Source organism: Abramis brama (genome assembly GCF_963993115.1).
Source record: "Abramis brama genome assembly, chromosome: 10".
NCBI classification, from domain to species: Eukaryota; Metazoa; Chordata; class Actinopteri; order Cypriniformes; family Leuciscidae; genus Abramis; species Abramis brama.
The window spans coordinates 34,247,868-34,262,147 of NC_139972.1; the positions used below are offsets into that span (position 1 = coordinate 34,247,868).

The 14,280-nt window shown below is 37.6% G+C and overlaps 1 protein-coding gene across 1 annotated transcript; it reads right to left on the reverse strand.

Moving 5' to 3' along the window:
- Positions 1 to 11,012: 11,012 nt before the first annotated feature.
- LOC311091130 (olfactory receptor 1496-like) lies at positions 11,013 to 11,930 on the reverse strand (the record flags this gene model as incomplete). The annotated part of the gene is made up of 1 exon (XM_084126897.1): positions 11,013 to 11,930. One exon carries the CDS (start codon positions 11,928 to 11,930, stop codon positions 11,013 to 11,015), a length of 918 nt encoding a protein of 305 aa, XP_083983023.1.
- Between the last annotated feature and the right edge of the window lie 2,350 nt (positions 11,931 to 14,280).

A 14,280-nucleotide genomic window follows, 5' to 3' on the forward strand; every position in this document is an offset into this window, starting at 1 on the left:
GCGACTTGAAGCAGCTGGACCCCATTGCTTCACATTATAACCACTGAAAGATCTAAGACATTTTCTAAAATAACTGAAAATGTGTTCGTCTGAAAAAAGATTGACATATGCATCTCGAACGGCTTGAGGGTGAGTAAATCATGGCTTAAATATCATTTTTGGGCGAACTATCCCTTTAACTGGTGGTTCACAACAGGCTTGACGAAGTGAAGGATAGGAGGAAAAAGGACAGTTTTCCTATTCAGATTATGCTTATTATCAATCCTCAGGACTATAGTTATGCCCTAGTAATCGTTGAGATTACTTGTGTTGCAGGGTCATAAAAATGAGTGCACTTGTTGAAAATAAACAAAATCACAAATAAAGGTGTCTCTGGTTCCTTTCTGGGCCCTATTGGAACTGGAACCACATTAGAACAAGAATTAAATAAAAAGAATGTAGATAAATCAAATAAATGAACGAATAGACAAGTGAATAGCTGACTAAAAGTAAACTAAAAAAAAAAAAAAAAAAAACTTAAGTGATCAAGACAACAAGAATGATCTGAAATTGGGAATAATCAATAGCACGAGTGGCTAAACCTTTAACTTGCTTGGACCAGACTCCATAGTGGGTCACAGCTGCTGTGTGTTCAAGACTGTGTGTGTGTCTTTACAAAAGTTTAGTCAACATGCTGATGAAAATTCTCATGACTATAAGAATTCTTCTCTAGCTACACAGTTTATATGCAATTAAATTTAATTTACAAGGTAACTGCAAATTTAGCCGACAGCACTCAGCAAGGACTACTCCTAAACTAGTGGCGGTAAAATTCAGCTGGGAAGAATTGAAAGTAAGGAAAGAGAAAGTGAAAAATCAGAACCCTAACTGGGGTTAAAGGAAAAGTATGTTAGACAACTTTGCACTGTGCACAGCACAAGCTGTAGTTAAGGCTTCAAGTAAATGATGCTAACCGCTAACTGTAGAGGTTATTATTTAGCTTAGCCTAAGCTGAATGGACGCTAGGTTAGGTTAGCTTAGCCATCTAGGCTGGTTTGTTTACAATATGACGTCACGAGTTAGCACTTCCTGTGACAAGTCGTTGTCATGGGAACCAGTGCATGTCAGAGCAATTCCAACAGTCTATGAAGAATGTCTGCACATTTTAAATGAGTTATACATGTTTAAACGAGATAAAATGTGGCGCCTATACTTTGAGTCTTCCAAAAACTTGATGTTACATTCAGTAAAATTCAAATGTGGTTTGGCATTTGACAATTTTACTCGAGTAACTCTTTCCTTTACTTTAAACAACTTCTTCTACTTGTTTAAAAGGTAAGGAAATAGATTTGCTGTCAAAGCCGAAAGCTTGTCTAAGCATACAAGGTTACGTTCATCTCATGCATAAATATTGACTTTTCAGCGAGTGAAACAATTTTGATCACTAGGTAGCTCTGCTTGTAGATGCAGCCAAAATTTAGATGAATTACATCAATCTAACAATAATTGGTAAGGCCTTTACATTGCAGAAAGGGGGCATCACTCAAGTCTATGTGTATATAACACCGTACTGAGATTTCTTCGTCAGAAACAGATGCTGCACTTTGGATTTCTCCAATCAAGCAGAATAATAAATATCGGTATAGCATGCCGCTGAGTTGAGCTTCCTTTGTCAAACAGACTTATGCTTTAATGCTGAAATTACCGATACTAGTTAAAAATCTAAGACTTTTTCACTTTTAGTAGAGATGTCAATTCCAGCTATCGTTTTATCTGCATTTAAACAAGCCAGTAACCAGTGATCAAGATGCGTATCGCATGTTGCATCCTATTTGGTTTGGGATGATCAAATGCGCACTTTAGGATAACAGTAGTTAAACGAAGGGCCGCTAGGTTATGTTAGTTTACGAAGCTCAGGTGGTTTCCTTACTATCTGGCGTCAGGGTGACGCATGCCCTATTTGAGGTTAGTATTTCCTGTAACAAGTCATTGTCATGGAAACTAATATGCAGCAGTGCCAATTTCAACCAGAAGGTGGCAAATGTCTGTATGGTTCGAAAACAGTGCATAGTCTGTTGGCACGTGGGGCTTACACATGCATTCAAGGTTTTCTTTAAGTCAGTAAAATTCTAATTTTACTAATGCAACTTCCTGCTTCTTTTGAGCACACATTTTCATCTACTTTAAAAGTTATATGTCCCATGCTGACTATGAACTTTGTAGCACCGGCTTGCATTATGGTCGTGCTGTGTGCCTTCTGGTTTGTTTGTAGTTCAGAGTCAATGGGGTTTAGGAACCCCTTCTGAGGAGGCCTCGTGTGTTAAAGGCATTCTGCGTCAAGTCACGCATCGTTGAGTGGGCATTGCGTGGAGCGGCCAGAAATGATGACTAACAGGTTTTGGAGGAAAAGGTTCTTGGAGCTGGTGTTTTCCTCTGTCACAGGATCGTTGCAAGCTCAAAGGTAAGCTCGTTCGGAGTCTGTGGTAGTAGCACAGGCACTTTTAGGTCTGTTTGGTGTCTGGGCAGTGCCCAGACTGCATTCAGACTCTTAAGTCTGAGAATCCTGTTATGATGGCTTGTTCCAGCTGCTGGTAATGCCACAGCCAAAGCCAGAACGCGGTGCCACTCTGGGCTGGTTGTGACCCAGATCAGATAGAGTCTATCTTGATGGTGCACACTCATTAAAGACTGCAGGTGAACGTCAATGTCTCGCAGGTAGGCGTGGACGTTGTGGTCTTTGAGTGTCACTACACGTGTTGTTTCAGGATTCGTCTGAATCAATCCTTTTCCTTCTGCGGCTGCAGAAGCTCTCAGGACACTGGCGGGTGAATGTCAAGCAGAGGGTTTGACTTCTCGGCTGATGTGAAGTTTAGCAGGATACATCTTTCTTGTGGGGTCCAGTTCTGTTCAGGACCACATTGCGTTTATCTATAATGTTGCAGCATTGCTGAGTCAGTGTTTGGACTTCAGCTCTGGCTGGACACTGATGGCTTTAGTGTCTCTCTTTGAGCTCAGCCAGTTCTTTAAGTTCTTTGATTGACAGTTCTTTACCTGTCTGTTGGCAGGTGCTCAGCAGCCGTCAGCCGCCTGAAGACTGGTGAACTCTTTCAGTTGCCCCACTCTGTTAGGGTCTTGCATCTGTCCTGTGCCTGCTGATGCTGACACAGGGTTCGTTCTCTGTGGAATTCTGTGGCTGGCAGCGTTAGTTCATTTACCTCCTGTTTGAGGCCTGCGGGAGCGTGGCCAAGGAGAAGATGATGCTGGTCAGCTCATGGTGGCTCAGGCTGGGTGTCAGACATCTGCTTTCGTTGTCGTCTAATGGTTCCCTTCTCTGCCTCGGCAGGTCATTGTCTGCTTCAGGCTGAAGGATATCGAGGACGCTGCTCTGCCGGTCTCCAGGTGGTTCTGGTGGGAGGCAGGGCTGGATGTCTGAGGCCTACTGGCATATTTGTGGGAACACAAGAGAGGAGTGGCAAAGGCAAATGCAAGTTTCTACAGAGGTGGTAAGCTCTGTGGGAGAACAGCTATGTGGGCCATTCAATTTAGTGTTGGTGAGGACACATCAAAAGGGGTTTTGAGTATCTTAGTTGATGTGCTTTAAGCAGCGTCGACTGATGACTGGACTTTTACATGTCAAAACTATTACTCAAAACTGATGGTTCTTTTCATATGTTATACTAAGAGAGTAGCAAATAGAGCAAAACCAAAATAGAAACAATAGAAATCAGAAAGGAAAGGGAAGGAAGGAGTGTTTTACCTATTTAAGTTTAGCTAGGAGACATAGGTAAACAGGTGTCACATATGGGTTAAGCTGCTGTTGGACGAAGCTAGCAGGGACACATCAAACATCAAGGTCAAAAGAAGAAGAAACAGCGGGAAGTGTCTCCCGTTCTGTCTGGGGCCTACTGTGCGTTTACATTAACCGTACTTCATGTGCTTAGCTTGGTGCTAAGGAGTGAGGAGGGGTAGAGCACATGTAACCGGCAGAGTAGTAGCTGTCTGGTTGAAGTTTGTCCCTCTGCAGCTACGGTAGCCCCCTGACGTTACCCAGCTAGCCGTGAGTGGCTAAACAACTCATTTGCGTCTAGGCCAGTTCTATAAAACAGTCTGCACTGTTGGGCTTAGAGAGATTCTCTGGTGTCCAGATACATTTTCAGTCTTGTTACTGCTTGGGTATGTGGTTCTCCTGTGCAACGAAGGTATGGTAAATGTTTATATGAGGTAGCAAGCTAAGCATATTGTATTTATATTGTATCTAATACGGGGCTATTGGAAAATAGGTGTTTGACTGATTGCCAGATGCTTCCGGGTAATCGTGCTGTGTATTACTGAAGGTATTATTTGTGCATTTTACTGTTAATCATAATGTGGGTGTCATTGTTGGGACATATGCATTTTAATGAGCACATTTGTGCACAGGTCTTGGGCAAAGCACCTGCCGGGTAGCTGTACCGCAGTTAAGCAGCAACATCAAGAAGGTAAATGTTTATTGTTTATTGTGTTACGAGTAAATCCAGTGTGTTAGGACTAAAAGCTTTGAACACATGTAAAACATGTCTGATTGTGTTGCCCCGACGTAATGCATGGCTGTGTTTTATTGTCAACTCTTAATATAAATGTATTTAATGAATATGCTGTGTGAAATAACTGTGATGTAGGATTGTGAAGACTGGCGCAAAAGGGCTGTTTTTCCACTGTCAGTTCGTATGTCAACATTGAGGTAAAAGAAAATGTTTTTATGAAATGTTTGCGATGCTACGTGACTATTTGTGCTTGTGTATATCAAGCACTAATTTTAATGATTTTGTGTTTGCAGGCAGATTGCTCCTGCTGCTTTGCCTTGCCTAAATTAAGTTATATATATATATATATATATATATATATATATATATATATATATATATATATATATATATATATATATATTAGGGCTGTCAGTTAAACGCGTTATTAACGGCGTTAACGCAAACCCATTTTAACGGCGTCAATTTTTTTATCGCGCGATTAACGCCTAGCAAACTTTGTAGTTTTTTTTTTTTTTGACATGCTTTTGCAACAACTAGTAACGTTAGTACAACACCACCGGATCTAGCTAGACCGGAAACAAAACAACAGGCACGCCGCACACACTTGTTTGGGCTTGCGAGCCGGCCAAAGAGTGGACGAGAAGCCGCGTCTATGGACAACTTGTATCGCACATCGGACGCGTACTTTCTCAGTTTATGGCCAGCAATAAAAGGTGTGTGTACACTCATAGAGAATAATGTGTTCGAATTTTAAATACGAGGCGCTGCGCTTCGCTTCTCGTCCAGTGTGCGACCCCCTTTAACATTATGTTTTGAGTGGATGAATGATGAGCGCGAGACGCCGAAATGGATGCCAATAAGATTCTGAATGGAAAGTTTAATTTTAAAAAAGTGGCCAAAATGTTTCAGTTGACAAGACCAAAGTGATCTGTGTGTTTTGTCATTGTGAACTGAGCTATCATTGCAGCACGTCCAGTCTGAAATGGCCTACTACTTGATGGCCAAGCACACTGATTCGCTGATGCGAATTCTCCACCCCCTCGTCAATATTAGGACCTCGTCAGTATTTCTTTCACCCTTTTATTGATGGACAGTGTTACATTGTGTGAGAGATTATTTGCTCCAAGTGAGAATGTTAGTGTGAAATTGAACACTACAGTATGCCAATGTTGATTTCAAAAAGAAACATTTGCTCAAAGCAAGCCGATCCACTTTTCCATGTTGATAAGAGCATTAAAATGAGAAAAAAGAATGGGACAAAAAGAAATCAAGAGACATTTAGAATAGATAAAAATGTGCGATTAATTGCGATTAATCGCGAGTTAACTATGACATTAATGCGATTAATCGCGATTAAATATTTTAATCGTTTGACAGCACTAATATATATATATATATATCTTTTCTTTTCTTTATTGTGTTTATTTTGCTGTAGCCTCTGTCTAATGCTCTGTCTGACTGATGTGGTATTGGCTGTTCTAGTAGTGTATAGTTTTACATTCTCTATCCACTCTGCTAGTGATAACTTTTTTGTCCTTTTCTTCCTTTTTCCAGAGTACTAGAGTAGCTGCTCACAAGAGAGGTTCCTGGTTCCGTCCTCGCGCACTGCACCACGTATTGTAGTGGTAAATTGCACTTCACAATATTGATTGAATCATCGGCTTGTAGTGGTAATCATCACGTTGTGGGGACAAAATGTCCCCACAAGGATGGCAATATCCGAAATCCTTGTTCGTGTGGGGACATTTTTTGGTCCCCATGAGGAAAACGGCTTATAAATCAAAAAAGTGATGTTTTTTCGAAAATGTGAAATTGCAGAAAGTTTTCTGTGATGGGTAGGTTTAGGGGTAGGGTTAGTGTAAGGGAATAGAATATACAGTTTGTACAGTATAAAAATCATTATGTCTATGGAAAGTCCCCAAAATGAAAACACTACATATGTGTGTGTGTGTGTGTGTGTGTGTGTGTGAATGCATGTGATCGTGGGCACCAGATTCCAGAGCACGGGCGGTGAACGTCACGCGTATCCCGGGCAGGTAACCTGCCTTGACAGTGAATCAGTATTTTCCCGTTAAATTGTTAATTGTATCCTCCCTTGTAACAGCCAATACCAGGTCTGGTCTCTCGCTTTAGTACTGTGCCTCTAGTATGACGGTGTGGCTCTTTTAATTATACCATTGTATAATAAAGATTTGTTATTGTTTTTTTCTACTGAAAGCACATCTCTGTCTATTTTATCTTTGGTGTACTTCTACGAACCTGCTTGCCTTAGATTAGGTATTTAGCAGTTAAGGTGCAAAGTATATCCTGGTGTGAGAGGCACCAGGTGGCGTAGTCAAGAACCTTTAAACCTAGTTCTGGTCAAAGTTTCATAAGGTCACACACAGACAGGGGTTAGGATTCTAATGACCAGGGTACTTATGGAAACAACAGTTGCTAGAACTACTGTAATCCTATAGAGAGAGGGAAGATGTTGATAGGAAGTAGGCTACCTAAGATAAGGTATAAGTAAAGGTAGAATGTCCTTATAGCTCAAAAACTAAAGGAAAGGGAAACAATTGATTTAGTTACATTTCAAATTTAGTTAAACTTTATTTAGCTGAATATGGAAATTCAGGCTGAAACAAAGTAAGTAAATAAACTGAAATAAAATCAAAATAAAGAGTAAACAGGGAGTGTCCTCATAGCCCTGGTAACTGAAAGGGAAATTGAATAAGCAAATTGGTTTAATTAAATTCCGACCTTAATTAAATTCAACTTAACTGAATAGGAATATTCAGGCTCAACAGGTGTGAATACACAAAATAAAATAGAGGTAGACTTAAGTTGAAATAAATGAAACACAAATAAAAACAAATAAAATAGGTAGCCTATCTGGGTTTCAACTAAAAGTGAAACCAAAAGGGAGGGGGACGAGAGAGACAGAGAGAGAGAGAGGGCGGAGTAGTGTAAACCGCCTATGAGACATGCTTTGTGAAGCTCTGAAACTAGTGTGAATCATTTGTCTCAAATCAGTGATTCTGATCGTGTATCAGACTGCTAAAGTCACGGGATTTCAGTAAACGGGCTTCGTTGCGTGTCATAGCTGTTTCGAAATCATTCTAAATTTCACGGTTCGTGAACCAGTGTGTATTTGATTTCTATGTGATCTTGTATCACTTTATAGATTTGTACACATTTAATGACGCGTTTGATAAAAGGAAGAGGCGAATTTAATAGTCTCTTATTGGTCTGATTGACCAAGCTTTCATAAAACGAGCTCTACAGTTTACTAAGTTATCATGCCTTGAAAGACACCTCATATTATGTGTTGCTATTACTTGCTACACTTACACTGTTCTGACCAGCAGGGGTCGCCAGCGAGAGCGCTTCAAAACAAAGAATCATTTGTGACGCAATTGACTCCTTTGATTCAAAGCCTCGAGGAGCTTTGGCTCTCTTACTCATGTTCAAATCACTATCCCTTTGTTTCAAGGGCCAAGGTCCAAAGTCTATAGTCTTTGGTTTAAAGGTTACACTTTACGCTCGCATGTGCCTAAGTTTTAGTCGGCGCTAAAAGCTATCAGTCGAGGTAAAGGGCTTTTAACTTGTATGTGTGTAGGGTTATTATTATTATTTTTATTTACCTTTATTTTACCAGGAAATAATCCCATTGAGATTCAGAATCTCTTTTTCAAGGGAGTCCTGGCCAAGACGGCAGAATAATAGTTCCATTTTAAAAATACATATACAAACATTTAACAGAAAAAGACATTTGGCAATTTAACATCATCTCAACATATTCACCAGCAGCAGTCAGTAACAGTACATGTGCATTTAGTACTCAAATAGTTCTTTATCCTCATTTTAAATTGTGTCATTGTCGGTAAATAGTCAAATTTTAGCTTATTCTGCAATTTATACCAGGAAAAAGGTGCAAAAACTTTAAAAGCACTTTCACCTAAGACAGTTCGCGTTTGTGGGATATCATACATGATTTGCCCATATGATCTAAGATTACATTTCCTGGTAGTGACTATAGGAGTCAGAAGAGAACATAAGTAAGGAGGCAGTTTACCAAGTATGGCCTTAAAAAGAAAAATATACCAGTGTTCCAGCCTGCGATTGTGCAGAGATGGCCAACCAACACTCTCATACAAGTTGCAATGATGAGTACGAAAATTGGAATTAGTCACAAATCTTAGTGCTGCATGATATACTGAATCCAGCATTTTCAAAGAAGATTTGTTTGCATGCATATATAAAATATCACCATAATCCAGCATTGACATAAATGTTGTTTGTATAAGTGTTTTTCTTGTACTAAAAGAGAAACAGCCTTTGTTTCTATAACAGAAACCCAACTTTACTGTTAGTTTTTTTTGTTAGACCCTCTATATGCTGTTTGAAGGACAAATTTTCTTCTAAAAGGAAACCAAGATATTTATAGACTGATACTCGTTCAATTACTTTCTCATCTAGTGTAGCAATTTGACAAGCATGTTCTGTTTTCGTTGATTTAGAAAAGCACATCATTTTAGTTTTATCAGAGTTTAGTACAAGTCTCAATTTCTGAAGATTCTTCTGAATAATTATAAAGGCAGATTGCAGATCCTCTATTGCACTTGTCAAGGCTGGAGCAGAACAATACAAAACAGTATCGTCCGCATAAAAATGACACTTAGCATTTGTTACATTTTTACACAAGTCATTTATATAAATAGTAAATAAAATGGGACCCAAAATGGACCCTTGGGGAACACCATTTTGTATAAATAATGAGTTTGAGGACACACCATCAACATGAACACTTTGTGTTCTGCCACTCAAATAGTTGCCAAACCATTTAACAGCTTTTGGAGACATTCCAATATCCACCAATCTCTGAGACAGAACATAGTGGTCAACTGTGTCAAACGCTTTTGAAAGATCTAAAAACAGTGCAGCACAATATTCTTTAGAATCAATAGCACTTATAAAATCATTTAACACTTTCATAGTGGCAGTGACAGTGCTATGTTTTTTACGAAAACCCGATTGCGAATCATTTAAAATATTTTTTGTTAATAAGTAGTCTTTTAACTGGTCACTTATGAGCCCTTCTAAAACCTTGGCTAAAGCAGATAGCTTAGATATAGGCCTATAATTATTTGGGTTTGATCGGTCACCACCCTTTAATAAAGGAGTGACATACGCTGACTTCAAAACACTTGGTATTAATCCAGTTTCAGTGGTCAAGTTGAAAATGTGTGTCAAAGGTTCTGCGATATGTTCAGCAGCAATATTTAAAAAGTTGCTACGGAGCAAGCTTTACACAAGGGTCTGTGAGGTTTTGTGCTGTTATCAGATTGTCAAAGTGCCTGCTCGCACTTCCCGGTGTCATGTGTTGCTGAGAGACCAATGCCAACCAACAACACAAATCGAACGGAGCAGCGATCGAGTTGTGCTGAAGGTCTGCATTGAACCCGGGTTAAAGTCGTAACCCGAGACGTTTTCTCCCTGTTATCAGTTCTTGTCATGTAGTCACTGTATTTTGTGGAAGAATTATTGTGTTCTGGGAATACAGTAATTTTCTCAGCGATGTTACAGTTTAAACACACATGTAGGTCTAATAATTTAATGTAACATGTTTGTTGTGGGGGTTTTTTATGTATGAATGCAAAAAAAAAAAAAAAAAAAAAAAAAATATATATATATATATATATATATATATACATACACTGTATATATATGTGGAAATAGTATTGTTTAATCCCATTTTAAGCATCTATTCTGTAATCATGGTATTTAATGTAATGTTAATTCCTGGCTACTGATTATATTAATATAATGATTGACACACACACACACACACACACACACACACACACACACACACACACACACACACACACACACACACACACACACACACACACACACACACACACACACACAAAAAACAACAATAAATGACAGCTGATAAGTTATACACTGAAATTACAGTGTCTACAATGTATCAAATCAGAGTACACAACTTTTTTTATGCTTTTTTGCTTTACATTAAAATTAAATTCTATTGTAAATTACTGTGAAAGTAATGCATTAGCCAGAATTTTCCTGTAAAATGACTGATTTTTTTGTGTTTGCATTTCATTAACTTCATAACATTGTTAAAACATTGTGTGTTAAAAAATTATTTAGGTTCTTTAATTTGTCATATAGAGACAAAAACATGACACAAATACAACTGTATCTATATACTAATCCAAATATCTGTCAAATGAATAATATTTTCCATGAAGTAGAGAAAAGTTACTTACTCCTGCACAACAACAACTGGATAAAATAACAAACTAATATCTTAAAACAAAATATAATATAAAGTGGGGAACAAAACTTTGAGAGGAAAAATAAAGACTGGCTGCTTGACTGGACAATGATTTCCTTAAAACTTCCTTAAAATTTTGTGTGCAATTTGCCTGATTTATAGTCCTTATAAACAATCTGTAATATTCTGTGTAACCTTTATTATACCAGAGAAATCATTTACCTGGATCCATTTATTAGACGGATAATTGTTTTGCGAATATCAGGCAGGTTTAAAGCATAAACAAGGGGGTTCAGGATGGGTGGTATAACAAGAAATTGAAGTGAAAGTGAAACTGACAGCCATATAGGAAGCTGTAAAGTCACAACCCGACTCAAAGTGACCTCAGAAATAATGGCAATTGAAAAATTCAAAATGATCACAATGTGTGGAATACAAGTTTGATAAGCTTTGCCCTTGAACTGTGATGAGCTTCTTTGGCAAATGACAATAATTTTTACATAAGAATATAATATTAAACTTAATGGAATGATTACAGTTGTGATCAATATAAAAAACCCCATAACATTATTAACAGCAGTGTTTGCACAAGACAGTTTGACCATTTCATAGTTGTGGCAGTACACCTTAAACAAGTTGTTACCACACCATGTCAGTCTGGAAGTCAAAATACCATTAATACCAAGAGAAATCATTGGATAAGTCAAGTTTATAACTATTAAAACAGTTAGAAACCTTGGTGTAATTATGCTGTAATACTGTAAAGGTTTACAGATTGCAACAAATCTGTCAAATGCCATTAACATTAATATTGTATTCTCATTTGCTGCATATGTGAAAATGACATAAGACTGTAAGACACATGCTCCACGGGAGATTGAGTGTGTATCAGACAGCAAGTCTATCAGTGCTCTTGGGAAAAAGCCAGCTGATCCAAACACAGAGTTGATAGACAAACATGAAATCAGAATGTACATGGGCTGGTGTAAAGTCCTTTCCAGAAATATTACAAGCATAATAATGACATTAAATAGTATGATAGCACAGTATAGAATAAATCCCAAACTGAAGAAAGCATATCTTACGTATCCAAGATTTTCAAATAACATGAAGTAAAAATATGTTCCATTTTCCATTTTCTGATAAGCAAAGGTAACCTTCATTTACCTGAGTTAAGACAACAGACAAATATCTTATTATGTGTACACATTTTAAAAACATGATTTTGTTTATTCTACATATACCGATTCAGTAAGATTTATTGGTTTATTAGTTCATGATACCTTACCTTCTTCACAGTTGTGTAATATATTGTCAGTTTAACAGTATAGATGCAAAGTTTCAACAACTTTAAGATATGTTTTTTTTCAATCAATATCAGACAAAAATGCAGTCAGTATCCTAAAAAAACATTGCACAGTTTAAATACCTCTTTAATACACCTTGAAACGACCACCAATGCTTCCTCATTTACTGTGCTAGGATGACTGTGGGTCACCAGCACAGGTTCATTTTTATACATCTAACATGTCTCAGGAGCCTCCACAAATAGTCTTTGTTTGAATAAGGACATAAAACCCTATTGATTTGACTTCCCTAGACAGTCAAATTAGCTTATGCAACAGGACATTCTGTAACAGCAAAGAAAATAATAAATAATTTTATGACATTGGAAACTGGAATTCACAAAATGTTTTTACTAAAGCTTTAAAAGTTGACATGTCTGCCGTTATTACTTACCTATTGTTCAGATACAATTAAATTATCATTTCAATTGACACAGGCCGCTGGTCTTTTTCGCTTGCTTTCCCAAATGTTGCAGTTCGAGTTTCATGTAAATTAGGGCGGCCTTAAGTGTCACCATTGGTCCACTAGTTCTAGATTGACAGCTCCTCCTCTAGCCAATCAATCGAAGAGGGGAGTTGATGTCACACCAATGCGACTAGTGGCTACTGATGCTTACTTATACAGGGGAAGACGACAGTTTAATTTAACTTTACAAAAACTTTCAAGCAATAAAGCTAAAGTGTTTCATCAAAGAATTGCCGATTTGAACGAGAAGTTTGAACGAATAACTCGCTCGTAAAAACAGTAACTTGCCACCACCTACTGGCCGTTTTACTTTCATATTTAATCAATAACAAGGATGGGCAATGTCGGATCTGGGTGCAGAGTTTAGCTCCTCCAACCCTAATCAAACACACCTGAACCAGCTAATCATCTTCTTTAGGATAATTAATACTACAGACAGGTGAGGTTTTTATCGGAGTTGATTCTAAACTCTGCAGGACAGCGGCACTCCAGAAACAACATTACCTATCCCTGATGGAGATGTTGGTGTATTAAAATTTGAAGCTATATTTAAAACATTAATCCTAAAGTAGTATGCAATTATGTAGCTATGTAAATAAACACAATAAGTATGTAATAAATCACTGTATATTAAATCCAACTGGTTTCTGTATATCTTCTCTGTAACACAATAATTTTCAATAATCTTTTGTCAAATTTGGCGAGGTTAATAAAAAAGGTAGGCAATGCGTAGCGGTGACAGGTCAAAGTCCTAAAGTCTTCAGAAAATGGCCGTTTTTAACTTAGTTTTTGCAAAGAATTGTAGCGTTTCATAACTGCAGGATGTTTCACTTACAGCAGCCTTAGCATATTGACATCATGAGCCAAGTAATATTGTTTAACACCAATTACCAGTGTGCACATTAACATTCTCATGTATCTCAAAAAAGATGAATTGAATTATTTATGTCCAGAGTTCAGACAGCTTTACTGCTTGAAAGTCTTTGTAAAGTTAAATTAAACTGTCGTCTTCCCCGTATAAGTAAGCATCAGTAGCCACTAGTCGCATTGGTGTAAAGTCAACTCCCCTCTTCGATTGATTGGCTAGAGGAGTAGCTATCAATCTATAACTAGTGGACCAATGGTGACACTTAAGCCCGCCCTAATTTACATGAAACTCGAACTGCAACATTTGGGAAAGCAAGCGCACTAGCGCAGAACATAGAAAGAAGAGCGAAGAGAAAAACAGCACAAGCATACAAAAGAGTAAAATATGAGCAGAAAATGCAAGAGAGCACAAAGTAGTACAGAGTAATAAAACCAAGGAAAACATACTTTTTAAGAAAGCATGTCCATAAGTTTAAGTTTTGTGCAAAATAACTTTTAATGCGTTTAAAGTTTTTATTCATCCTTGTTATTTCTTGATTTACGCTTATTATATTTTTATCCGTGACCACGTTGTTTGCTACGTGGTCACGGATCAAAAGTTTAAGTTTAAGTTTTTTACCATAAGTTTAAGTTTTGTGCAAAATAACTTAATGCGTTTAAAGTTTTTATTCATGCTTGTTATTTCTTGATTTACGCTTATTATATTTTGATCCGTGACCACGTTGTTTGCTATTCTGATCATTTTGTATTATTTTTTTCAGTTTGTGCAATATATTTTTACGTGTTTTTAAATGTTTGAAAAACGCT